This window comes from Coturnix japonica, chromosome 2 (assembly GCF_001577835.2).
Source record: "Coturnix japonica isolate 7356 chromosome 2, Coturnix japonica 2.1, whole genome shotgun sequence".
Classification (NCBI taxonomy): Eukaryota; Metazoa; Chordata; class Aves; order Galliformes; family Phasianidae; genus Coturnix; species Coturnix japonica.
Genome location: NC_029517.1, coordinates 112,038,276 through 112,063,523, shown reverse-complemented (window position 1 = coordinate 112,063,523; position 25,248 = coordinate 112,038,276). Strand labels below are relative to the sequence as shown.

Genomic DNA, 25,248 nt, shown 5'->3' with positions numbered 1-25,248 from the left:
TTTTTTAAATAAAATCTCAACGAGACAAAATAGGAGGATCACTGAACAAACAATTAAGCTAGTAACTGGTGATCTGAGCAAACATTTGTGTATTTACTTTAACATCACCTCAAATAAGCAAGACAGTAATACAGATCATAATTGCCTTGAATGAATCGGAGTAAATTACTGTCTAGTTGTGAAGCCTTTGTTCAGTGGTTATAGCAAAACAAAACTAGGAAAAACAAGTGCAAATAAATTTGTTTCTGAATGTCATGAGAGCCAATGAATCTCCAGAAAATACGTATCTGGTAATAAGATAACTTCCTCTTTTTATCCATTGTTTCTTGCAGACATAAATTTGATAATACTATAACTTTGGAAAAAGTTAAGTGTTTTGGTTAGTTGGGTGTAGTGGTTATGATTTTTATACCACCTTGCTTCAACCGTGTTGCGTTTCTTGCAGCTGGATGAAGAAGCCTCGATGTGGTGTGCCTGACCAAACAAGAGGCAGCTCTAAATTTAACATCCGTCGGAAACGATATGCATTAACAGGACAGAAGTGGCAACACAAACATATCACTTACAGGTACCAAAAATACTAACATAGACTTAAAAATGTCACTAGTCGCAATGAATTTTAAAAGTAAATGTAAGTTTTTGAACTATGTTTCAATATTTCAAGAGGTTTATTAATAACATATGTTACAAAAATGCTGATTTGAATACTTGGTTAAGTGTGTGTGTATATGCTACACCAGAATCAAGGGATTTTTTTTTGATCAAAATTAATCAAAATCAATGCATATAGTAAGCTGCAAATTCTTTAAAACTTTCAGCATCAAATTAACACCCAATATGTCCTTAACCTTGCCTTATAACCCTCTTACCAGCTTATCAGTGAACATTTCTCTGAAAGCAAGAGCTTTCTAGTGAAACTGAAATCTCTAATTATGTAAAGTATGTTATTGAGGGAAGTCAGTCTCAGTAAAATTTGGAGCCTACAGGTATGTTCTGAAGCAACCACAAATTTGATTACATTTTTGTGACTCACTGACATAACTTTGTCCTGCTTACATGGTAATGGGCACTGGGATGTGGAGATATACATCTGTGCAATTCCTGAGTCTGACACAGAGGTTACACAGTAAGCTGCCTATTCTGTCAAAGCTGATCTTTCCAGGATAAGTTAGATGCAAGTTGTGTACTTGATAGAGCTCTGCTGCCCAAAGTAAATATCAGTTATGCAGTGTAGGATACACAGTTTTTCAACAGGCCAGTGACTCCAACAAGACCTGATTGAAAATTTGTGCAGCCCTGCTGGGATTTCTGTTCTAAGAAAAGTGAGTTCAAGGGAACAAAATTGTTTTTAAATTCATTGACTGCTGACATTATTCATAACCCCATATAAATATTGAATTTTAAGTCTGTAAGCTCTGGTGGTCATATAGACTGTTCTTCATACCACCGTAAAGAGAGTTTTATTAGTAACTCTATATCAATGCTATGGCTTATGTTTTAATTAGAGAATTTTATTTTAAGACATTAAACACTGCTATAACTTCAGTGATAGAGAACTGACTATGTTGTGATTAGCACGCTGCACTGGCTGATGCTCTTAAATTTTAATGTAGATGAAATACATAAATGATCGGAATAAGAAAATACTTTTATCTGAATTCTAAAATTTAAACATAGTGGGCATACATAACTATGAAAGGCATTCAGAAGCCGCTAAAAGTATGTTTTTTTCCTTATCCTTTGTTTGCAGTCTGGTTTTCTATTTCATTGCAGATTTTTTTATAACCTGTAGTAATTTTTGGTAAATTTCAGACCAAAATACACTTAAATTAGTGAAGTCTAGAACAGAGCTTAGTGTTAAGGAATATAAGAAATAATGCAATACTAATCTTCCTGGATATACATAATTCAGAGCAAATAAGATCAATTAAAAAAAATAAAAATATGTTCTCCCTCGTCCTTCCCTGTGGTTTCATGCTTACAGGCTCAATTCCAGTTAACTGACTGACATTTTAAGTTGGTTTGTTCCCTAATCTTTTGATCATATCTTTAGCTTTGTGCCTGCTCTGTTTTATTCAGTGCCACTTCTCAGTCTCTTTGTAAACTGCAGGTTTCCAGCTGCATTCTACCTTCCTATCTAGTCAAACCTTATAGTCTGATCAGTGCCTGCAGAGTAGACTTAGTAAAACCACCAAAGGAGGATAAATTTATCTCTTATTTCCACTTCTTTGAAAAGAACAAAATAGAAACACAGAATAAACAGTGAAGAAAAGATGCCGTCTATCAAGGTTATTTTATCATAGACCTGCATTCACCTACTTTTCTAAACAAGAGAAGTAATCACCTCTTTTGATAGGGAAGTAAATCACCTGGTACTTTAAAAAAAGAGCAGGAGTGAAGGTCGATAAAGAAATCAGCTTCATAAAATAGAATATGAACATTTATATATCTTTTGTAGAAATATAATTAGACAGAGATTTATTTCATATAACATCTTCCTCACAAGAAGTCTTGGCATACAATTCATAATTCTAACTCTAGTCAGTAAATGGTCCATTGTTCAGATGATTCATTCTGTAGAACATTTTTCAAATAAACATGAAGAACACTATAAAAAAAAATAAAATAGAAATCTGAGGTTTGCATTGAGTTATCACCATCATTTAGAACTCAACACTTTAAAAGAAAATTTAAGAAGTATTTTAAGCACTGTTCTGCAGCTTTATTCTGACTTTTTGTTGAAGAGAAAAATACAATTTTGTTAAAAACATAATATTTACAAAAAAACTGTCTCAGTGAATATTAAATAAGTATTTCCTAAATTGATGAATCACAGTTATTAATTCTACTCATTGTTAAGTCACTGTTTGCAGAATTTCTTTGATTTCAGTTTGCTTATTAATGACAAATGCCAGATGTATCAATATTTTAGTGTCAAGACATAAGCAAGTTCTCTTTCCATTAAAGGTAAAAGATAGAAATAAGCAGAAATAAACAGTCTGATTTTTATTTATTTGTTTGTTTGTTTTCAGAAATGAGAAGTTTAATTAATTTGTGAGCAACTGAAATATCTGGTAGTCACTCTTCAATATGAAGACAATCTTCTGTGCTGTAATTCATTTATATTTACTTACACCTAACTCATATATTTAGAAATATGCTAGAACGTATAGGACTGGGCTGTGCCTCATTATCATTTTTTCCCCACATGCATGTGAGGTTTACATGACTAACTCAGTGGGAATCCCCAACGATGTGCTCTTGAACCTTCAAGTCATTGCCAGTTTTGAAGTTTATAGCTTCTCTTGTATCACAGAGGTCACAGTAGCACAGAAAAATACATGCAGATTTATACTGAGAGTTGATAACTGCAGATGTAGAAAGCATGCTGAGTGGCATGGTGAAGAAGTTCTTAGGGTTCTCTGAAAACAGATGTTTTTAAAATTACCCACCTGCGAGTTCTTATCATTCCTACTGACATACTTTGCTGGAGCTCTGAGGACTTGCAGCTGCAAACTCTAGAAGAATAGACTAGGAAGACTAGTTGTTTCCTACAATGTAATTCTTGTAAACTCTTAGATTATGGTAGAGCTCAATCCTTGAGACAAGGATACTATAATTCCTGACGCTATGCATTTGTTTTCTATAGTATTGATGGATGCAGAATTAGATATTAAATAATGACATATCAAATATTCTTAAGCCATTATACTTGTATCTCCTGCAAGCTTTCAAGCAAAAATACTATGACATTTTCATTTCTAATCAACTTTATGATACTTGGGAAAGTTTCTGGTGCCTACCTATTTTTGCTAGGATACTACTATAGGCAAAGTTTATGAATGTGATTAAAATTGAGAAGTTCTGTTCCTACATGCTGATTTAAACATGAATTCCAGCCACTCCACATCCCACCAACACCCAACACCCCCCTGCCCCCCCCCAAAAAAAACAAAAACAAAAAAACCCACCTTGATGCTATCACAAAATCCATTTTCATAAAGGTAATGCTTGTGCTTTCCATGAAAAATGCTGGTTTTCACCTCTGAACTGAAGGGGACAGAAATGTAGAATATACCTAATAGAAAGTGTATAAATTATACTATATTCATTCTAAAATTTCTGTGATAAAAAAAATTCCAATATCTATACTTGTGAGAGTGTATTCCTACTTAAAAGCCTGGTAAATTGATTGGCTATGCTTTTCCATTGTGTAATCAAAGTAAAAATACTCTTCATTCACTACTAGCCTTCTTCAAATAAGATTTATCTCCCTAGTAGAATATAAATTCTCATTTCTTTAATAACTGCCTACTTCAGCAATCCTGAAATTATAAAATACTTAAACATCAATACATTTGTCTTGCATGCTACTCAAATTAATTAGTAGTAAATTACAGCAGGGGATCACATTCCTGTAAAAGCAAAATATTTACTAAAATTGGCTTTGTATCTAGGGAACCATACTCTTGTCACTTTTCATCTCCTTTTAACAAATTACAGGGATAGTGCTGGCCATGAAACAAAAGAGTCAGGAGAGCTATAGATTCTCTCCACAGTGGCAACAGTAAGATGATTCTTAATGTGACCACAGAAGAGAAAAATCAAAAGGAATATCTCTGTCTTGAGTTTAATCAGCTGGAGCAGGAGTTATATGAATCACGATCACATTTTACATGAGAAAGGTTCTTAGATTATAGCTTCAAAGAGGTAGCAAATGAGAAGAAAAAGTGAGAGATTAATGAAGTAACTTTTTGGTAAGTGTCTCTAGAGAAATTATGACACAAAATGAAAAATATATTTGACCAGACATAATCTATTCATTTCAATAAATGTAAGATTGGGATCATAAAAGTGGAAAAGAAAAGAAAGGAAGAAAGGAAGAAAGGAAGGAAGGAAGGAAGGAAGGAAGGAAGGAAGGAAGAAAAGAAAGAAAAGAAAAGAAAGAAAGAAAGGAAAGAAAGAAAGAAAAAAAGAAGGAAGAAAAGAAGAAAGAAAGAAAGAAGAAAGAAAGAAAAGAAAAGAAAGAAAGAAAGAAAAAGAAAGAAAGAGAAAGAAAGAGAGAAAGAAAGAAAAGAAAGAAAGAAAGAGGGAAAGAAAGAAAGAGGGAAAGAAAGAAAAGAGGGAAAGAAAGGGGAAGAAAGAGGGAAAGAAAGAGGGAAAGAAAGAAGAAAGAAAGAAAGAAAGAAAGAAAGAAAGAAAGAAAAGAAAGAAGAAAGAAAGAAAGAAAGAAAGAAAGATAAGAAAGAAAGATAAGAAAGAAAGATAAGAAAGAAAAAAAGAAAGAGAAAGAAAGAGAGAAAGAAAGAGAGAAAGAGAGAAAAGAGAGAAAGAGAGAAAGAAAGAGAGAAAGAAGAGAGAGAAAGAAAGAAGAAAGAAAGAAAGAAAGAAAGAAAGAAGAAAGAAAGAAAGAAAGAAAGAAAGAAAGAAAGAAAGAAAGAAAGAAAGAAAGAAAGAGAGAAAGAGAGAAAGAGAGAAAGAGAGAAAGAGAGAAAGAGAGAAAGAAAGAGAGAAAGAGAGAAAGAGAGAAAGAAAGAAAAGAACAGAAAGAAGAAAGAAAGAAAGAAAGAAAGAAAGAAAGAAAAAGAAAGAAAGAAAGAAAGAAAGAAAGAAAGAAAGAAAGAAAGAAAGAAAGAAAAAGAAAGAAAAGTTTAATGTCAAGATGTGATTCCCTATTTAAATTTCAGAGGAGTGATTCTATAGAGCCAAGTGAGGTATACCCTAGCAGACTTAAAAGGCTCATGAAGCCAAAAATGTGTCACTGAAAGATGAAGAATATTTGGAGGCTATTTTAGAGGAAGTGGGGGAGGAAGAGAAGGAAAACCCAAAGCTTTTTTTAAAATGAACATGAGGTACAATTTGAGAAAAATAGTCTTGAAAACAAGAATTTTCAATCATCTTTAGAAATAGTACTTCAGTGCAAAAAGTTCATATCATGGATGAAATATTTTCCTTTCTTCTACAGGAAATGCATTTTAAAACTATAATGCCTAAACCAGCTGCTAAGTTGAAGACCATGTTTGCATCAAATAGCAACACTAACCATAAAATATTGTATTCTGTTGTTACATGTCTGTGATTGTCTAACAATAACAGTTTTCAAAATCTGTAAATTGTCAGTGTACTTTTTTTTTTAAAGAAAAAAAAAAAAGAAAAGGAATATAAGTTAATATTACATCTTCACATTTTGGTTTATTAAAAAAACTTTGAAAGAAACTGGAAGTATGGTCTTTAGCCATTTCGTTTCAAGCTATTTACTAGATAGCTGCAGACTGCACTTTGAATTTACTGTCTCCAGTTTTATTATGCTGGCCCACAGCATCAGAGGGGGATGGTGGTGGTATGAAGTTGAAGCTGAACTTTCCTACTACTATTCCATTACATACAATTTTATTGTGTAACAGATGGCAGAAGAGAGACAGTCTGACCAAATGATGTCTGATGTGGAAATGTGTATAAAGCAAAGAAGTGTCATTAGACTCCTCCATGGGGAAAAAATGGCACCTGCTGTCATCCACTGATGCTTGCTGACTGTTTATGGAAAACAAACAATGGATGTGAGCACTGTGAGACAGTGGGTGGTATGTTTCAACAGTGGGTCACCTATGCAGGTGTTGATTTTTACAAGTGCAGCTTCCAGGCTATTTTTCATGGTGGGCAAAAAGGCAGAGCTAATGGTGGTGACTATGCTGAAAAGTAGTCCCTTAGGTATATTGATGACATTCTTTTTGTTCTCCATTAACACATTTTGCCGTGAGGATGCATAGATATTTACAAACATTCTAGAATGTTACTTATGAAATTTGTGCTGTCCGTTTAGTTAAGTACATGTCAAATGAACGAGGTGCATCAGATTGCAGTAGTTTCAGTACAAGTGCATAAATGTAAGACTGATTATTGGCATTCTTGTCTTGAATTCCAAAATAAAAGCAAATAAAGGAGTTTTTAAAGATAATTCTACTGTAATTTTAGTTCTACTTGGAACTCAATTGTAATTCTGACTTTATTTTCTTTGTCTTTCACTTGCCTGTAATTGAAGAAGTAAAGGAGACTGTAATTTGTATTTAGCAATAATATTTTTAGAATTAACACAAAATTATTTTCTATAAAAGGATTTTTCTGATAAACTGCAGTCTTATGCATGATAAATAAAAGCAATCATATTATAAAAGGCCTATTAGCATCAAGCTTCTTATTTGTGATAAGGAATTATCCATCCAGTTGGAAATGCATCAAGTACCATTTTCAAAGCTTTGCAAATACTGGTTGGTGGTCACAGTATGAAGCTCTGCAATTATTAATGGACTTGCTAAGAAGTTAAAAATTTCATTTTACTGGAAACATTTTATGCTTCTGATCAGAATTGACATGCCATTCTTTAGATGTGATGGATTTGAACTGTGATCCAGGAGGTAAACAGTCAGTGGTTGATTAGTCTGGTTATCCCACTGCTAGATTTTTCTCATTTAGAAATATTCTTCATGTTCTAAAAATAAGGTTCTTGTACTGCTGAGAATAACCCAGCTAACATGTAATAAGTTTTAGCATAAAGAAATACACAGATTAACACAATTTCTCACCTGCTTAATTAAAAATAGTTTCCTTAAGGGAAATAATGCCACACTGCCCTGTTTTAGTAAAAGCACATTTTTTTTAATAATTAATGAAAAATGAATGTAAGCCATCAAATTTAATATGTTCAATCTTTCTTTGTTTCTTTCAGCATTAAGAACGTCACTCCAAAAGTAGGCGATGCTGAAACTCGTAAAGCCATTCGCCGTGCCTTTGATGTGTGGCAGAATGTAACTCCTCTAACATTTGAAGAAGTTCCTTATATTGAATTAGAAAACGGCAAGAGAGATGTGGATATTATGATATTTTTTGCCTCTGGTTTCCATGGAGACAGTTCTCCATTTGATGGAGAGGGTGGATTCCTAGCTCACGCTTACTTTCCTGGACCAGGAATAGGAGGGGACACTCACTTTGATTCAGATGAGCCGTGGACCCTGGGAAATTCCAATCATGATGGTAAGAGAAGAATTCAGTTTAAACCACAACAACAAAAATAATTAAAATCTGTCGTGAACTTTCAGCTATTTCCATGCTTCCCTATTTTTAAAGTCACTTAGTTTCCTAAATTCACATTTCTTCAGTAATCTCTTCATTTAATTAGTCTGTTAGGAATCTTCAACAAAAAGTTTCAGTCTAAAAGTAACTTAGAGCATGTAAAAATGTTTCTCTTGAAGCACATTAAACTCTCATTAGGAACTTTTATGTTCATTCAACCATTATACTGTTGAATGTTTACATAAACTCCTTTCATTTCTGACTTGTTTGCCGTATGTGTTTCATGTAGGTTTAGGGAAAATTGAATGTTCATTAGAAGTAATATAGGAGTGGTTAAAAACAACTGAGGCTACTCACCAATACAATGAATATGTGTAAAAAATCTAATCTGTTTTTCTTAATGGTGATAAAATGGCAGCATTTTAAGTCAGCTCTTAAGAGTGCTACTCCAAGAACAGAACTAATGTTTCCCAATTTTGAATCTTTTTTGGAACTTGTGATTCCTTATTTAATGTGTATATTCCTTATAGTCATATAAGTGACTACACAATGCAGTAGACAAACCTATAGTTTACCAGCTGAAGACTACAGATGCTCTTCAAATATATTCTTTGCAGAAGTATAATCTAGCTTTTCCTGAGCTCTGAATTCATGTGACTAAATTAATTCCATTATCTGAGAAACCTAATTTAAAACTGACTATCACATATCTGCAGAAGAGTAACAGGAAAGTATTTTTGTGTAGACATTCTATGTTCACTCCTTGGCTCCAGATGTACAAGTAGATCTCTCCATCTCAGATACGCAGTTGTAGTCTTTTCAGTAAACAACGATGCACAGAAGAGTGCACAAACAGGATGTTACTGATGCACAAAAGATAATAAAGATATCAATGAAGTGCAAAGCTATTGTATTTGAATGTTAAACTTATCCTGTGAACAGTCAAAAGCTTTATCTAACAGGAATTTTCTCCCCTAATATCTTTCAAGTCAAATTCAGAGGTTTTTGTGTACCAGCATTTGTAACCCGACGTTTGCAGCAAAGCATTAAATGAATATTTCAGCAATATCTTGATTGTTCTGAAGGTGCAATACTTCTGCTGCGTGAGAGACAGGGAGGCAAGAGCAGCTTATGGTAATGTCTTTAACAGGAGAATGGATTCTAGAAGCTTACCTCTTGTGGACTGAACCCTAGGTTATTTTGGAGCAAAATGTAGCATGCTGCTCATATTTGCCTTCCACAAGCCCGGGTCAGAGAAACAGCAGTGATGGTCTGTTTTTTGTGCGGTTCAATTAAATTATCAGTCTCTGCATTGTGAGGTTAAATCAAGGTGTTTTTATAGGTTTAGTGGGAAACAAATGCTGCAGATAATGTTCCTTGTTTCTGAAACTATTTCTTAAAGCACTCAGGAAAATCTACACTCGTTTGTATTTTGAAGACAAGATGTCAGTGTAAAATGTGATAAGACTTTTGGAGCATTTCAGCGCATGGATAATTTTAGAGCATATTAAAATGTGTGACCTTCTAGATATCTTCTTCTGTTTCTTAAATTATCTTCAAAGTGCAGAAGGACACACATTTTTTATTGTATCTCTTTGTGGTTGTCTTTTGTAGAGCAGTTATCAAAAGCTATTTTATGTATTTATTTATTTTAAGATATCTAGAATGAATCATAGAATCATAGAATTACCCAGGTTGGAAAAGACCTTGAAGATCATCAAGTCCAACCAATCAATGAAAACTTAAAGTGGCAACAAAATGGTGCTATTACTAAAAATGCATTTTTAGATATCTTTGAACATTGACTTTTATAAGAAAAGAGTTTTGTTGTCTGTGTCATGAACAGTTATAAGAAAAAAAATATTTTCCAGTTTTAATAACTTCTACCTTGATGTGTTCTTATGTACTTTTACAAGATATTCCTTTTAGAATCCAATAGTCAAGATCCAGAACCCAGGATAGTTTATGACTGCAAAATTCCTGCAAAATAAGTGAAAATTAAAATAAATATCTTAACCAATGTGAGTTTTCCAAAGAATTTTGGCAAATCCTAGTTTCACTGTTGATATCATATGTATCACAAGTCCTTGGTCGCAGCTATTGTCAAAACAAAAGCACTGTGCGATTGACATTCTAAGAATGGCAACATACGTGTTGTCCATTTGTATGTTCAGAGTCCCTATTTCTCTATGACTTTTAGTTATCTGATAGGCCAGTGATGATTTTACTGCATTAGCTTAGGTCTAGGAATCCTGAAGGTATGTCCCCTTTTTTTTTTTTTTTACTTTTTTTTTTTTTTGGTGACTGGAAACATTTTCCAAGTGGAAAAAGAAGACAAGCATTCCATTGGGGATTTACAGGAAGAAAAGACTTGCAGCTCTCTTAGGCTCTCTACCATCTTGAGCTCAATCTAAGAGCACTGAAAAGCAGAAGGTTGAAAAATCTATTTCTGATCTTAGCCATGAGTCATTTTTCCCAGGTGAGTGTCTTTTTTTTAAGCTTCATTGCTGCAGTAGTCCACCAGCAGTTATCTTCATGTAGTGCTGTTAAATATCACACATAAGAATAAAAATTTTAGCAATATATTTTATTTTTTAAATTAGATATCACCTGAAAGCAATGATTTTCTCAGATTTCTGTTTAATTAGATTATCTATTTAATTTTGGTTCTAATTAAACTGGAGTGATTTGAAAACTCAAATCAGAAGCAAAATGCAAGTCATAGATCCTATTGAAAGGTACTTTCCTGATTTTTCACCTTTTACTGTTATGCTAATGAAAATACATATTGTCTACTATTGTCTACTTCAGAAAAGATAGCCAACTCTTTGAAATGCTTCCATAAACTGTTCTAAGTTTTATAAAAGTTTTTTTGTTGTTGTTGTTGTTTTTTGTTGTTTTTTTTTCCTATTGAATGAGCATTAAACTGAGAATAAAATAAGGAATGATATACAAATTCAGTATTCTGAATATAAATATTCTGATAATATTCTGAATTATAATAAATTATAGTAAAAATATTCTTGTTACCTTAAATTGTCTAGTTAATCATGGTGACCTCATACTTTAGATAGTTTGTTGCTGTTTTTATTATTGTTGTTTTTATTGTTTGTTTGTTTTTCTCATCATGCTTTCTTGCTTTTATTGGTTTTTACTTAAATAGTTTTCTGAACTGAGAGATCATTTTCAACTGTTACACTTCATCTCTGCAGATCAGTGCTACTTTCCTTTGCCTCTTTAGGGACACATTTTTCTTTGTGGTTTGCAGATTTCTAATCAAAAGTTTTAAGGAAGTCGCAAAGGTGTGTACTTTGACACTTCCTTCATTATAAGGAGCAGAAATGTAGACTTTTAAGAGTAGTCTAGTAGGCCTACTGGTCAGAAAAAAAGCACTCCTTTTACAGAAATTAATTCTCTGCTTTCAAAATAAGTTGAATACAGCTGGTACCTTAATTCCAGCTGAACTGCAAGTAACTCTTCCCTGAACTTCCTTCCATAGCACTTCTGGTGATGGCAGAAAGGAGGATGAGAAATTGGCAACCACAGGAAAGCAGTGTAAACAAGGACAGACTCTATTTTGATAGGAAATAAGTATTTATTAAGAAAAAAGAAACCAACCAACCAACAAACAAACAAACAAGCCACTTTCTTTTATTTTGAGTATAGGCACTGGAAAGAGAATAAAAAAAAAGAGAGGGGGGGGGGGGGGGGGGAGGGGGCAGGGGATGGGGAAGGAAAAGGAAGACATCCTAATATATTAATTTAAAGACAGGAGAGATATTACATTGCCCTCATGACTTCAATCCATTTAGGTGCTATAAATACATCACCTTATTTCTGAAACAAAAAAAAATTATTGGCAGTGAATGATGTATTTAAATGTAGAAAAGGACAACTGTAGTCAATGACTCTTGCTGCAATATGGGAGATAAGGTATATTCAAAATCATTAACAGCAATCCTTTTCTAAGTATACTTTTAATTGCAAAAGTTTCAAATCACTGTATGCAAATTGAAAGTGACAGAGACAGGAGGAGGAGGGGAATGTCTCTACTGCTAGTGGAAAGTTCCTCTACTATGCTTAGTTTCCCTGAAGCTGATGGTAAATCCTGTTGGCTTTAACAGAGGGGCCCTCCAAGCTGTCTTCATCTTGCCATTATTAAATATGAAGAATTTTTTTTTTTTTTTTATTCAGTTCAATGTAATTAGAAGTTGAAGTGTTGGATTCTAGTTATATTTCTGGGCAATCACTGTGTAGTTGTTAAGCCTCAGAACCAGTAACATTTTTCTCTCTTACTCTCCAAATTACTGCAGCATGATAGATCATATACATTTTTAAGGTATTATAGATAAGATGCATTCATCTATCCTATAGAAAAGTAATTATATTTTTCTACCTGTATTCTTCATATTTTGCTTTATTTTAAGCAGTGTTCTTTATAAATTTAAGGAAATTTTAAATAAAGTCTAAAGAACTTAGCTGTTTGCTAAGGGGAAAGAAAGGGACAATGTAATTCAGCAATACAGTTGTGAGTAGAACTTATCATGCAGATCTGCCTTGTTAGTAATATATAGTGATAGAATAAAAAATTTGTAGGCAAGTTCTCCTATGTTTATTTCAAAACTGCAAATTAAAGGGAAAATAAATATACACTTTTTGTAGTACTCGCTAGATTTGATTGTATTGTCTTATTCCAATGAGTGGAGCTTGCTTATGATCCCATGATAAAACTGTTGAGAAAGAGATGAGACAACATCTGATCTAAGAGTTCCTCATAATCCTTGGAAGCTCCAATCCATCAAAGTGAGGTTTCTGATGTGTGCCCAGAATCTCCATTTGGCTGGTAGTGACAGAAAATTTCCTTTCTTCACTTGAGAGTATTTGAAAAAATTATTGCTATCTCTCAGAAGGTAAAAGTCTCTAACTTAAAGCATACACTTCTGCTTCTACTTAACAAATGGCATTGGTATATGAAAATTGATTTTAGATTTGTCTTGCTAAATGCACTTAAGCTCTTTTTAAAGCAGTTATTTTTCCTGGGAAGTGCTGAATGAATCTAAACCTATTTAAGGGAGTGTTAAACCAGTCTGAATGGAGAACACAGTACTTTTAACTAGATTAATTTAAGATTGACCTACTTACACATGTGTAGCTTTTGAAAACAGAGTGAGATTTAGAAGTAGCTCTTGGGGAAAACAAGGATGTCTTGAGAGCTTAAGCTTCAAGCAGATTAGACATGATGCTTAATGTACCATTTGCTGACTAAAATCTGACTGTAGAAGCATGACTTTCAGTGGCAGAAAATACTTGGCAAAATCTAGGCATAAGCTCTCAGTATATCAGTAGAATTAGTTTGATATTCTCACATTAATGAGGATGTTTCCCTGCTGAAAAATATCTGGGGCCACTGGTGGATGGGAAGCTGGGCATGAGACAGCAATGTGCCATTGCAACCTAGAAAGCCACCTGTATCCTGGACTGCATCAAAAGATGTGTGGCCAGCAGAGCAAGGGAAGCAATTCTGCTCCTCTGTTCTGTGCTGGTGAGGCTTCACCTGCATCCAAATGTGATTTCCTCAGTACAGGAGAGATGTAGATCTGTTGGAGCACACCTTGAGGAGAGCCACAAAAATAGTCCAAGAGATGGAACACCCCTCCTGTGAGGACATACTGAGAGATTTGGGGCTGTTCAGCATGGAGAAAAGAAGGCTCTGATTTGACCCGATATCAGCATTTAAATATCTTAATGGGAGCTACAGGAAAAAAGTAGACAGAGTCTATGGTGACAGAACTACGGAAATGGCTTAAAGCTTAAGGAGGGTAGATTTAGGTTAGATATAAGGAACAAGTCTTTTACAGTGGACATGGTGAGGCGCTGGAACAGGTTGCCCAGAGCCGTGGTGGATGCCTTGTGTCGGAAATCTGCAAGGTGAATCTGGATCAGGCCCTGAGCAACCTGATTTAGCTGTTTATGTTTCTGTTCATTGCAGGGGAGATGGACTTTAAGGCACCTTCCCACTCTAAGTATTCTATGATACTATAACTGCAAGAGAAATAGAAATGAAGGCTACATGCATGGGTTTTTTTTATGTTTGTAGTAAACTTATTATGGCAGCTACTACATTATCTTAGGGTTCTAAAGAAACCAGTCTTCTATCAAAACAAACAAACAAACAAACAAAAAACAAGGCCAAACAAGGAAATAACAACAACAACAAAAAAGAATAGATGAAGTTCTATTACAGCAAGTCAAATTCTTTTACAGAAGAAATAGAAGATATTGGTGTTCATTTGCTTTTAAATTTTGAAGATAGTGTTTGCTGAGTTCTAACAATCATTTGAGATACTTGGAACTTTATATACTTTAATCTGTTTTAAAAGAAGTAAATATAAAACTCTTTTGACGGATTTTGTAATTTTTTGCCAACTCTTTAGTACTCCAAATGTAGCAAGTTTTGCAGACTTGAAAACAAACAAAGAAAAAGTTTGCCCCTTTGTATCATGCAATTGATAGTTCTTTTATTTTTGCCAGAAAAAACTTTTTGGGACGTCACAGAGATACACTATCGTGTAAGATGCTTGGACTCTAGTTAGTGTGTAGATTCTGCTGTGTTCTGCTGTAAGTTTTGTGTTGGCAGCCAGGAAAAATTTATGAAAATCCTGATCTCTGAACTGCATAGATCAACTTGTAGTAAATTTTTTTTGGCTGCCAGTGTGGTTGTCACAGTGCAGCAGATATATGCTGCTGGAAATATGAACCAGTAGAGCTGTGAAAACTACATCTCCTAAGGGAGCTCCACGTCTCAAAAAATGCATGTTATATGCAATGGTTAGATATGAAGCAAGCTGAGCATTTCAGATTAATGGAAATTCTGTTAAGATCTTAGTGCTATTTTCAGAGTTCTCTTACTTAATTGATTATATACATTTTAATAAGCTTTTATTGATATTGGATTTGATCTGCAGTCAATGTGATCCAGCAGTCATTGCATGCTTATTTTTCATGTCTATACTAGGTTAAATATGTAAAAACTGATTGTCTTATTGCATTTTTCTGTGTCATACTTGTGTATATGTATTTAAACACAGAATTGGCAACACAGATTCCTAGAAAATATCCTACATGTTAATGTGGCTATTAGCTGATACCTAGGGAAGTGGGTAAGAACAGAGCAAGCATATGGCAACAAAATAGCATATTCACACTTAGCTTCTAGCAATCTGTGGCTCATTGAATTTCTGAGCCAGAGGCTATATTTTTGTGTTTAATAGCCTTTGAGGGATTTCTTTTCATGAACTGTTGTAATCTGTTTTTGAACCTGTGTAAGCATTTACTGTCCACAATATCCTGTGGCAATGTGTTATATAGCTTAAGCAGATATGAAATTTTGAACCTAACATTAACAAATTCAGTTTACTTCACAAGATACTTATCTTGTGAAGAAGTGGTTTTCTAATCATTTTATCTATGTTAATATTTTTTTGGACCGCTGTCATACCTTGTTCTCAAGATAAAGAGTACGCGCTTTATTTGTTTATATGTTTTTGCAAGGTTAAAGAAGCCCAATTCTATTTTAAACTGAATCTGTTTTGAGTGCAAAATGAGAGAATTAGCAGTATTATAAATTAGCTAGCAAAAAAGCAACTATTATGTTTGTAGTATTTCACAATGATGAAAGTGCCAAGATAATATTTAAAAGAAAGTTGCAAGCTGCAGATGTGCAGAGTAACTGCTGCTTCTTTTCATTTCACCATTGCCCTTGATATCCAGGAGTCAGCTCACATACGGGTAGTGCTTTCTATTGCTAATCCTCAAGGCTTCTGTTATTCAGATATCAAACCAGTCATTCCCCAGTTGTGAATGCATGTTGTAGTGTTAGGACTTAATAGAGTAATCTTTCCTCAAGCTTCCCGTACCTTATCTTTGTGTACTTGGTGTGCATACACTCACCTGCTTTTCTATGTCCAGTCACCCCAAGATCTTACATAAAATGGTATCTTTGAAACATTCCATGCATAATTAAAAGTATGACTGCAGTATGCAGAGCTGTGAATCTAGAGCTGCACTCAGAAATAGAAAGACCACTTCAGTTCTTGAAGAAGTGGAGAAAGCTTTAAAAAACAACCATGAGTGGCCATGGGTAGGTGAGGACTCAGTCACTGGACAGAGAACTGTACAGAGAAGTTAAGCAGGTAGACCCTTGTACTTGCTGGAAGTCAGATGTTGGAGAATACTAATCACTGGAAAGGTAACAAGCTTTTTTTTATTTTTAATTATTTTTATTAACTTGCATACTTATTGTTTTGGTAGGGTTTTTTTTGTTTGTTTGTTTGTTTTTACTTTCATAGATCACCCATCTTTGAAAAAAGCGCTTTCCTCAACCTCTGGAAGGTTGTAGATGCCCCATCCCTGGAGGCATTCAAGGCCAGGCTGGATGTGGCTCTGGGCAGCCTGGTCTGGTGGTTGGCAACCCTGCACATAGCAGGGGGTTAAAACTAGATGATCATTGTGGTTCTTTTCAACCCAGGCCATTCTATGATTTATACATAATTAAAAGGTAAACTTGGTGGGTAAATGGCATCTTCACCCATCAAGGCCCAGTGTTCTGGATGTGTTCAGTTAGCTACTTGTACAGCCCAGGGTCTGTGAGACTGTAATATTACATTCTCAGCTTTCTTTTTGGCCTAAAATTCTGCACCATTATGTCAAACAAAAGCGAGGATGAAGAGCTTGTCACAGAGATGGTCTTTGCAATATTCTCAATCAAAGCAACAAAAATGTAGACTGTTAAGCACATCTTCCACTATGCTTTGAGTATCTACAGATGCAAGGTGGTCTTTACACTATGGTCAGACAAAAAGAGTCATGATGCAGTCAGGAAGCCAAAAAGGCAGTATAACAAAATCCAGTAAGTTGCATATTGCTCCCATCATACTATAGGCAAATAGAAACCAAGCCTATGTGGACTAAGTAGAGAAAGTGCAAACTCAGTTATCCATCTCAGTTTCAACTGGAGGTTGTTTCCCACACACCAGGGCCAGCAGAACAAACTGCTTGAATTTGTCATCTGCCTCTGTTTGCTATCAGCCAGCCTTAAACTGCGAATGAAAAGTGTTAATATTAAGCTGGCAGACTTTGCATAGAAATAAATGATGAAAGTTCACACTGTCTGTTATGTCAACTTTATTGCCAAGGAAACGTTTAGCTGACAGGGAGAATCAAACTCTAGCAGCCAATTCTGTAACTATTGCAGCTACATTCAAAGGAAAAGGACTGAGCATGTAATTATTATTATGAGTTGATTTTTTATTTTTTCTTTTGCTCAACTTAGTCTTTCACTCTGATATACCACTACATAATAATTAGACATTATTAATGTCTTCCCAAGCTGGATTCATTGGACCAGACACCAGTACTATTATGTTAGGAATAATGAATTGTTATGGGGAAATTTAGTTGAAAAAGTTGTTGAAATTAAAAATACATTGAAGTTGCTGATAGTTCCATGATGATTATGGTAATGATTTTTTCTTCAGTATGCTACAAAAGGTCATTGTCAAGGATGCTTTTTTTCAGGCAGATGAATATATTTTGAATGAGTGCATATATAAAATATGGGTCAGCCTCTTTATGATTGTTTTCACAACCACATAAGACCTCACACATCATTTTTGAGTGGGAACTACTATGAAAAAAAAAAAGAAAAAAAAAAGAAAGAAAGAAAAAAAAGAAAAAAAAAGCTTTTTTTGCTAAGTAAAGCATGTGAAAATCTACATTCTTTAAACATGCCCGATCACCTTTATAAACATGAAAAAATTGATGTAGACAGAAAATAAAAAATAATAAAATTAAAATTAAAAACAAAAAACAAACAAACAAAAAAACCAGCTTGAAATCATGTTTTTATCAGTCTGAGATAGTAGTAAAAATAATTTAGGAAGCAGAATTGTCTGTGATCCTCAAATTGTCTGACCAAACAGAAAGTTCTGTTATTTGAAGTAGGCATCGGTCTTGGTATCTTGGTAGCCCAATTCTTGTGTGATCTAAAGAAAACTTTTCTCCAAGACAGCGGCTTTAGAAAATTTGATTTTTTCCTCACAGACATTCTGTAGGTTATCATTACTGTGTTGATTCCTTCTCTTCCCTGTGTTTTCATGGGTTAAATGGAATTTGAAAAATCACATTCCTAGTTACCATGGAAAATGTCATATTTTCCTGAGAGAATGAGACGAGAACTTTATAATAAATATATAGTTTTTTATTTAATATGAAAAATAGTAACAGATTGCTGTTGCAAATGTAGAATGTAAGCTAATCTTGAAATATAAGGAAATATAATATTATACATTTATAAAAAATATTGTCTGATTTTCCAATGAAAGACTTTCATATGTCTATGTTCTCATATTCTCCAATCTGGAGACTAATTGATGCTTTACCCTGACAGTTCTTCATGTCAAAATGTTCAAACTGTATGGTCTTGAGGCCTTTTTATTTTATTTTTTTTCTTTTTTTCTTTTTTGATCTATATTTAGACTTCTTAAAGAGGCTTGGGTTTCAATAAAATGCTGAGCAGTGAACACTGGTACCTGGCAACATCTACAGCTAAAATGTCTGGTTGGGAAAAAGATGAAAACATGAAGATCAAAAAGAATGAGTTAAATTAAAAGAACGGGATTGATTTGTGCAAAATGTTTTGTTGTAGCAGACAAGTTTAAGTCTCTAGCTTGAGTAAATGATTAATGTTTCCTGATTTTGTTCAGAGAATAATTAAATCTGTAAGTTGTACTTTTATAATTAATGTTTTGCTACGGGCTGAAATGAAAAAAAAAAAAAAAAGAAAAAAAAAAAAAAACAAAAAAACGTAAGTCAGAAGGCAGCAGACTTCAGCAGAGGGGAATCAATCTGACCTAAAGTTGATGTTTATGTCTGAGTTAATCTCATGGAATCCCTTTGTAGTGAGAGTAGCCTGCAGTGTTGAAACCATGCAATTTCAGATGAGGAGAACTGAAGTGATACCTAATTTCATATAATAGCACAAGTTGGGGTACAAATATATTTTTCTCCTCAGGAGAGATGTCTGATTTGGAAATGGTTCAGTACTGCACTCAAAAAAGGTGATTGCTGGTGCACCTTTTCCTAGGGTGAGACAGTAAACACTTTCCTGTTAGTCCAAATTTGGTAACACACAAAAGAATTGCCCTGCTTGCATTTTGAATGTGTTGCTTGTAATATTGTAATATGTAAATTCATACAAATATTTACTTTCCCTTATTATAAGAATAATGCATAGCTCCTTTTTACTGATGCAGTTTGTGAACTGATGAAAAGCAGGAAAAATGGAAATGATCACTGCATACTTAGAAAACTGAAGTTATGGAAGTAATGTTGCATAGGATTAATGTTGCTAGTTTCACTTCAGCTAGCAGTTCTAGAAGAAGCAATAAAAATACTATGTCCTAAGCTTCAGAAAGATCTAACAGCTGCAATATATACCAACAGATGGTTCTTACCTGGTTTGTGTTCTTAATGACCACTTCTGTTCCTAGCAGGGCTGACCATGGTGGTTGCGCAGGAGGAAAGTAATGGTTCCAGGCTTGCTTGAGCACAAAATGTGGTAGACGAGCTGTGGGACCAATGTCTTGAGTCTAGCAGGGTGCCTTACAAACAGAAGGGAAAAAATGTGCTAGGACAGATGGCCACAGTCAGTCTCTTGCCCATCTATCTTCCCTGTGTTCAAGCCTCTCCAGCATCTCTGTGAGCTTTAATCCTGAAGAATGCCTTGCACAGCTTGTTCTTAGCCATCTCCATGATGATGGCAGGACTCCCTGGTGCCAAAATGACATCATTCTTCAAGTGCCTCACTTATTCCTCTATCTAAAATAAATCAAACAGCTATATTCATGGATAACAGCGATTTATCCCATAGATCATAGCATTTCATATGAGTGAATTTTAACAGAATAGAAGATTTGCCTTTCAGTCACTTTTCCCATTTTTATGATCTCCAGATTAGTATTGCCTCAATTTAAAATATGATATATACTTGGATCAAGTATCCCTTTGAAGTCTGAAGGCTTCTCAGAAAACATATCTGCTTCTTAGATCAGAGAATTTTTAATGATTTTTTTCCTTCTACTAATCACTTTGCCAATTAAGATTCTAAAATCCCAGTTCCGTCATCATCTAACCAAGAAAAAAAAATATAGGCAAACCTAGCATGATTTACTTTTTTTTTTTTAATGTGTACACTTAAACAATAAAATAATATTGAACTGTTCACATAAAATTCCCAAATAAATATTCAATGCTATGTCACTTCATCTTTTCAAAAAAAAAAATATCTAAAGTTCCTGTAGACGTGTTAAGCTGGGTAGGAATAATAACCTGTTTTTGATTGCTTTAGTGTGAATTAAATTAGAGGACAATATAATTACTCTCAGTAGTTTAACTGAAATTGGGTAAAAAAAATGTCTCTGACAAGAGCCAACACAAGCTTTATATATAAACTAAATTCTGGTGACTTCAGTGATCTGTAGGACCCTTGCAGATTTCTGCCCCATGGCAAGTTACATCTATTATGAATATTGACAGCATGACTTTGACCTTCCTCCTAGTAATTACATGTATTTTTCTTTATAGTAGGATAGTAGGATTAGGGGAAATGGAGAAAAAAATATCTCTTCAATACAAAAGCAGACAGAGGGTTAACATGGCATCATTTTAGCTGAGAGGCTAAAAGTCAAAATCTACATTTGTTGTTAAAGATAAGGATTTGATTTTAAGAGGCACCCAATCACTATGAAATCTTTTTTTATTTTTATCTTCACCTTCTCAGTGGGCAGAGGGTGGGTTTATCCTGTATCAACCAGTGGTAGAAAGTTGCCCATTCCCTTCACTTGAATGACCCTCAAGGACAATGAGGCAATGGAAGCAATGGAAGAAGCTTTAAACGTGATTCGTGCTCTTGCACATATCTTGCACCTGTCTAAGCCTTTAGTCCCTGAATAATTTCTCATAGTCAGGAGTTAGCTCACTGCTCCCACAGCAACAACAACAACAAAAACCAGGAAAAAAAAAAAAAAAAAAAAAAGACAGGAAAGATTATTAATAAATAAGATTGCTTAAGTATTAGCAGCAGTGAGTAAATGATATTTAGCAACCACATCATTTTTGTATATTTACAAGAATAACCATTGTCTTTTAATAAAAAATAAAATATGATTATTTTAAAAAATCGATATCTGAAGTTACTAATGTGCACACACCAAATAGAACTTCAGTCTACTAACTGGTATTGCTTCATTAATGTCTGAATGCAAAACGTCATATGACAAAAGTATAGAAATGCAGTAGTGTACCTGCATGCTGAAGAAGTTAGTTGCAGGAGACAGATGGAAATTAATCCCAGGAGATACAGATTCAGCATAACTGTAGATATTATTAGTATTTTAGGTTCATTGTCACAGTAGAGTTTCCTCAAAGTATGAAATAAAGCCCTAAATTTCATATTTGCTGAAAAAGCACACATATATTACATCTTACTGAAGAACACTTAACTCTTGTTCCTTCCTTACCTCCCCAAGAATAATTCCCAACTGCTTGATTTTTCAACTTTTTGGTGAAGTTAATATTGATTAATGAGAAGAATATTTTGTGGAATTATTTATTCTACCCATTTCAAGCTATTTACTAGACAGTTGCAAAATGTAAATATGTACGGGGGCTGCTCTAAAAGTAGTGCCTCCTATTTTATGTTGGCCCATGATGTCAGAGGTGGATGTTGGCAGTATGACAGTAGAGGTTGAACCTTCCCACCAATATTCCATGACGTTTTGTTGCCATATGACAGTTGGCAGCAGAAGAGTAGATTGACCAAATGGCATCTGATGTGATAGTGCATATAAAGCAAAGGTGTGTCACTGAATTCCTCCATGTGGAAAAATGGCACCCACCAACTTTTATTAATGCTTTCTGAAGATTTATGAAAACCAGACAATGTCTGTTAACACAGTAAGGCAGCGTGTGCTGCGTTTCAGCAGTGGCAATAGCAGCGGTGGGTCACCTGTGCTGATGTAGAATTTTGTGAGCACAGTATACAGCCTCTTGTTCATGGGTTGTGAAAATTCATAGCTCATGGTGGTGACTGTTGAAAAACTGCTATATAGCTAAGAATTTGTTCCATAAAATTTTTGCTTTCTTTTGTCCATCAACATTTCCATGGAAATAGAAGGCATTACTTTAAGAGCAACTGACATAGACTGTAAGTAATAAAGCAGAAATTCTTACCTTCTGCATGTCTAAAGCAGAGGCTGACGTATATGTGGGCTCCATTCAGAGATGTTATTGATCAGTCTCCTAACTATATTATGCCCACAATAGGCAGAACCAGTACAATACTGGCTGAAAGGGCATACACAACTCACATGTCCTTAACAAACCTCAGCAATGATAACTGACAATAGACAGTCTGCCTGTAGAAATATTTCCTTGCCAAATTACAAATAAATAAGCATGTTTAAATTTCACACTGATCTTTTGGTCTGTTTAAAACAGAATTTTTTTAAAAGAAATGTACACATGTGGGTGTAGATATACTAAATTGTACTCTAAGGATGTTTTGTGTATAATGAACTGCTTGTTTCTAAATTGCTTACATCAGTAAGTCAGCTTGTAAATGCTGTGGTATGTATATCAGTATTTATAATAACAAAGTAAAAGTAATATATTTGTATATCACTCCCTTTTATAGCACTGGAAAAATGGCTAAAAACATTTGTTCAAAATTCACTGTGTACGCTAAATAAGTACATTAAATCCATTGAATACATGATTTAAATATATATATATTTTAAAAAAGTCTTACTCTTATTTTCTCAAAGATACTACGTCATCTCAGCTCTTCCATTTCACAAAAAATTCTTCCCCATACAACCATAAAACTACTGAATTTCAATGTCTGATAAAAGTCTGAGATAACATCAAACAATGGCATATGATTTTTTTTAGGCTGGGAAGAGTGACACTTTTATTTGTATAAGAGTATGCCTATGATTTATATTTAGGATCATGTATACTCTCTATGTAACGTGTATGTACTGTGTTTATGTAAGTGTACACATAATGTATATATTCTGTACTGCAATAAGGTCACAGAGAAAACAAATCTTTTGTCACTGACTGTTGAAATATCACAAAATTCTGTACTGTCTAGAAATAATAACGAAGATATACAATGTCAGTTTTTCTGTGTGCTATGCACAGTAAGAATCTTTTTCAAAATCTTGCAGCTTTTCAGCAAGTTTGAATTAGCAGCTTTTGCTTAGTGAGTAAATGGTATGAATGAATAGATTAATGGAAATGCAAAGTGTGAGTACTTCAGACAAGTTCACAGGCAGCATATGCAATGTTTTCTGATGAACTACAATGTTGATTTTGGGGTACTGCCTTGTTCTTAATAGATTTGTAACAGTGTATAAAATATTTTTGTAGTTTTCCAATCTGTTTCTCATTTGAAGTTCAGCATTTAGTTTCTTTCTGTAATTCTTTGGATATAGAAGTCTTCAGAAAAGGTTACATAGCTTTTAAACTACTGAGAACCTTTGAGCTCACAGCACATTGTAGCAGTTACTGTCACATGCCAAGAAGAAACAAGAGACAAATCCTGGGGTGTCACTTAGTGCTACATCAAAAAGATGGCCAGGAGATGAACCTAAGGGTTGCTAATCTACTAAGGCATTACTTTTCTAAATTAAGCTCATATACCAATTAAAACAGGAAATAATGTCTCCAGAACTTGCATTTATTTATAGCTTGCTGTGGACAAACATACTGGCTTTATTTTCTCTGTAGGCATGAAAAATGGTGTATATATTATGGAGAAAAGGTTTCTCCATACAGCATGTTCCACAGTGCTCCACAATGTTGGCTGTTGAATATTTGATGTATTAATACATATTTATATTCTTGAGTTTGGGCAGTGATTGTAAAGTCAGGCAGATTTAGTGCTTAAAATAGTTTATAGCCTCAGAGAAAACCGTCAGTATAAAAATAATCATTTTGCCTTAGTTCCTTACACACGGTATTTTTTTCTTTCTGAAATCAAACCTGAGATAAAATAAGAAAAACAATCACATTCAGTTCAAGCCTATAGCCTGTCTATTCTAAATCCCAATACTAATAACATAATAATATAAGAACAAACATGCAGACATTTCATATGTGTGAAATATATTTTGAAATATTTCTCTTCTACCTTGTAGATAAATATAACAAGATGTAACAGAGACTATCACAATGAATATTCACCACTGTATATCCTGAAGTGACAGCTTTTAGTTTAAAAGCCGTCGTAGCTGTATGTAGTTTAACTGTTACTTATGATTTTTTCAAGTTTTTGAGATGGTTCTTCATTTTAACAAGTAGACTGAAAAATGTGTTTTTACTTGGATAATGATATGGAATCATTTGTGACTCTCTTATTTAATGGCAGGGACTGAAAATGTTTTAAAAATATACGCAATGACAATACAGTAACAGCCAAAGCTGGTATGAACATTCACTTGCCTGTACACTTCATCTTTCTCTGAGCACTGGCCAAGGAACTATATCTTTTATCTACCTCGAATTCACTAGTACACTTCTATGCAGTCTGGAGAGAAAGAGAGCTCTCTGTGGTAATACTAACACTAGGGCGCTCAAGGCAAGTCTGCTTTCAAAATCAAAGGGGGTCTGAGTAATTATTGCTGATCTGTAGAAATCTGATTAGATACAAGAGACGAAGGATAGAAACTGTGGCAGTAGGGAGTCTTACCTGCAGTGGTCTCATGCAGCACATCTTGAACTGGTTTAAACTTCAGTTTCAACTGCACTGAGTTATTTGGGTCAGTTTAAACTCAGGATGCCCTGGAGACAATCATGACTCTTGATGGAAATTACTATGAATAATGGGTCTATTTGACTATAAGTAGAAAATATGTTCCCTGTTAAATTACTCTGTCACCTCAGGCAAGAATATTATTCTCCCAGCTTTTTCCTGTGACCTTCTTCCTTTTCTCCTTATGTGCTTACTCCAAGCTCTGCTCTGTCTCTGGTTTACCTTGTTTTATAGTTCCCCTGATGTCTACAAGTAGCATTGCAGAAACTGGAAATTATCACAGTCCCTTTTTTGCCTTTTTGGCT

General features: G+C 34.2%; 1 protein-coding gene across 1 annotated transcript in view; it reads left to right on the top strand.

Moving 5' to 3' along the window:
- The window catches only part of MMP16 (matrix metallopeptidase 16), a 158,627-nt gene that overhangs the window by 88,443 nt on the left and 44,936 nt on the right, over positions 1 to 25,248 (top strand). The window contains exons 3-4 of the mRNA XM_015855974.2: positions 446 to 568; positions 7,724 to 8,028. Coding sequence (XP_015711460.1) covers positions 446 to 568; positions 7,724 to 8,028 — 428 coding nt within the window. The remainder of the gene's footprint in view (positions 1 to 445; positions 569 to 7,723; positions 8,029 to 25,248) is intronic.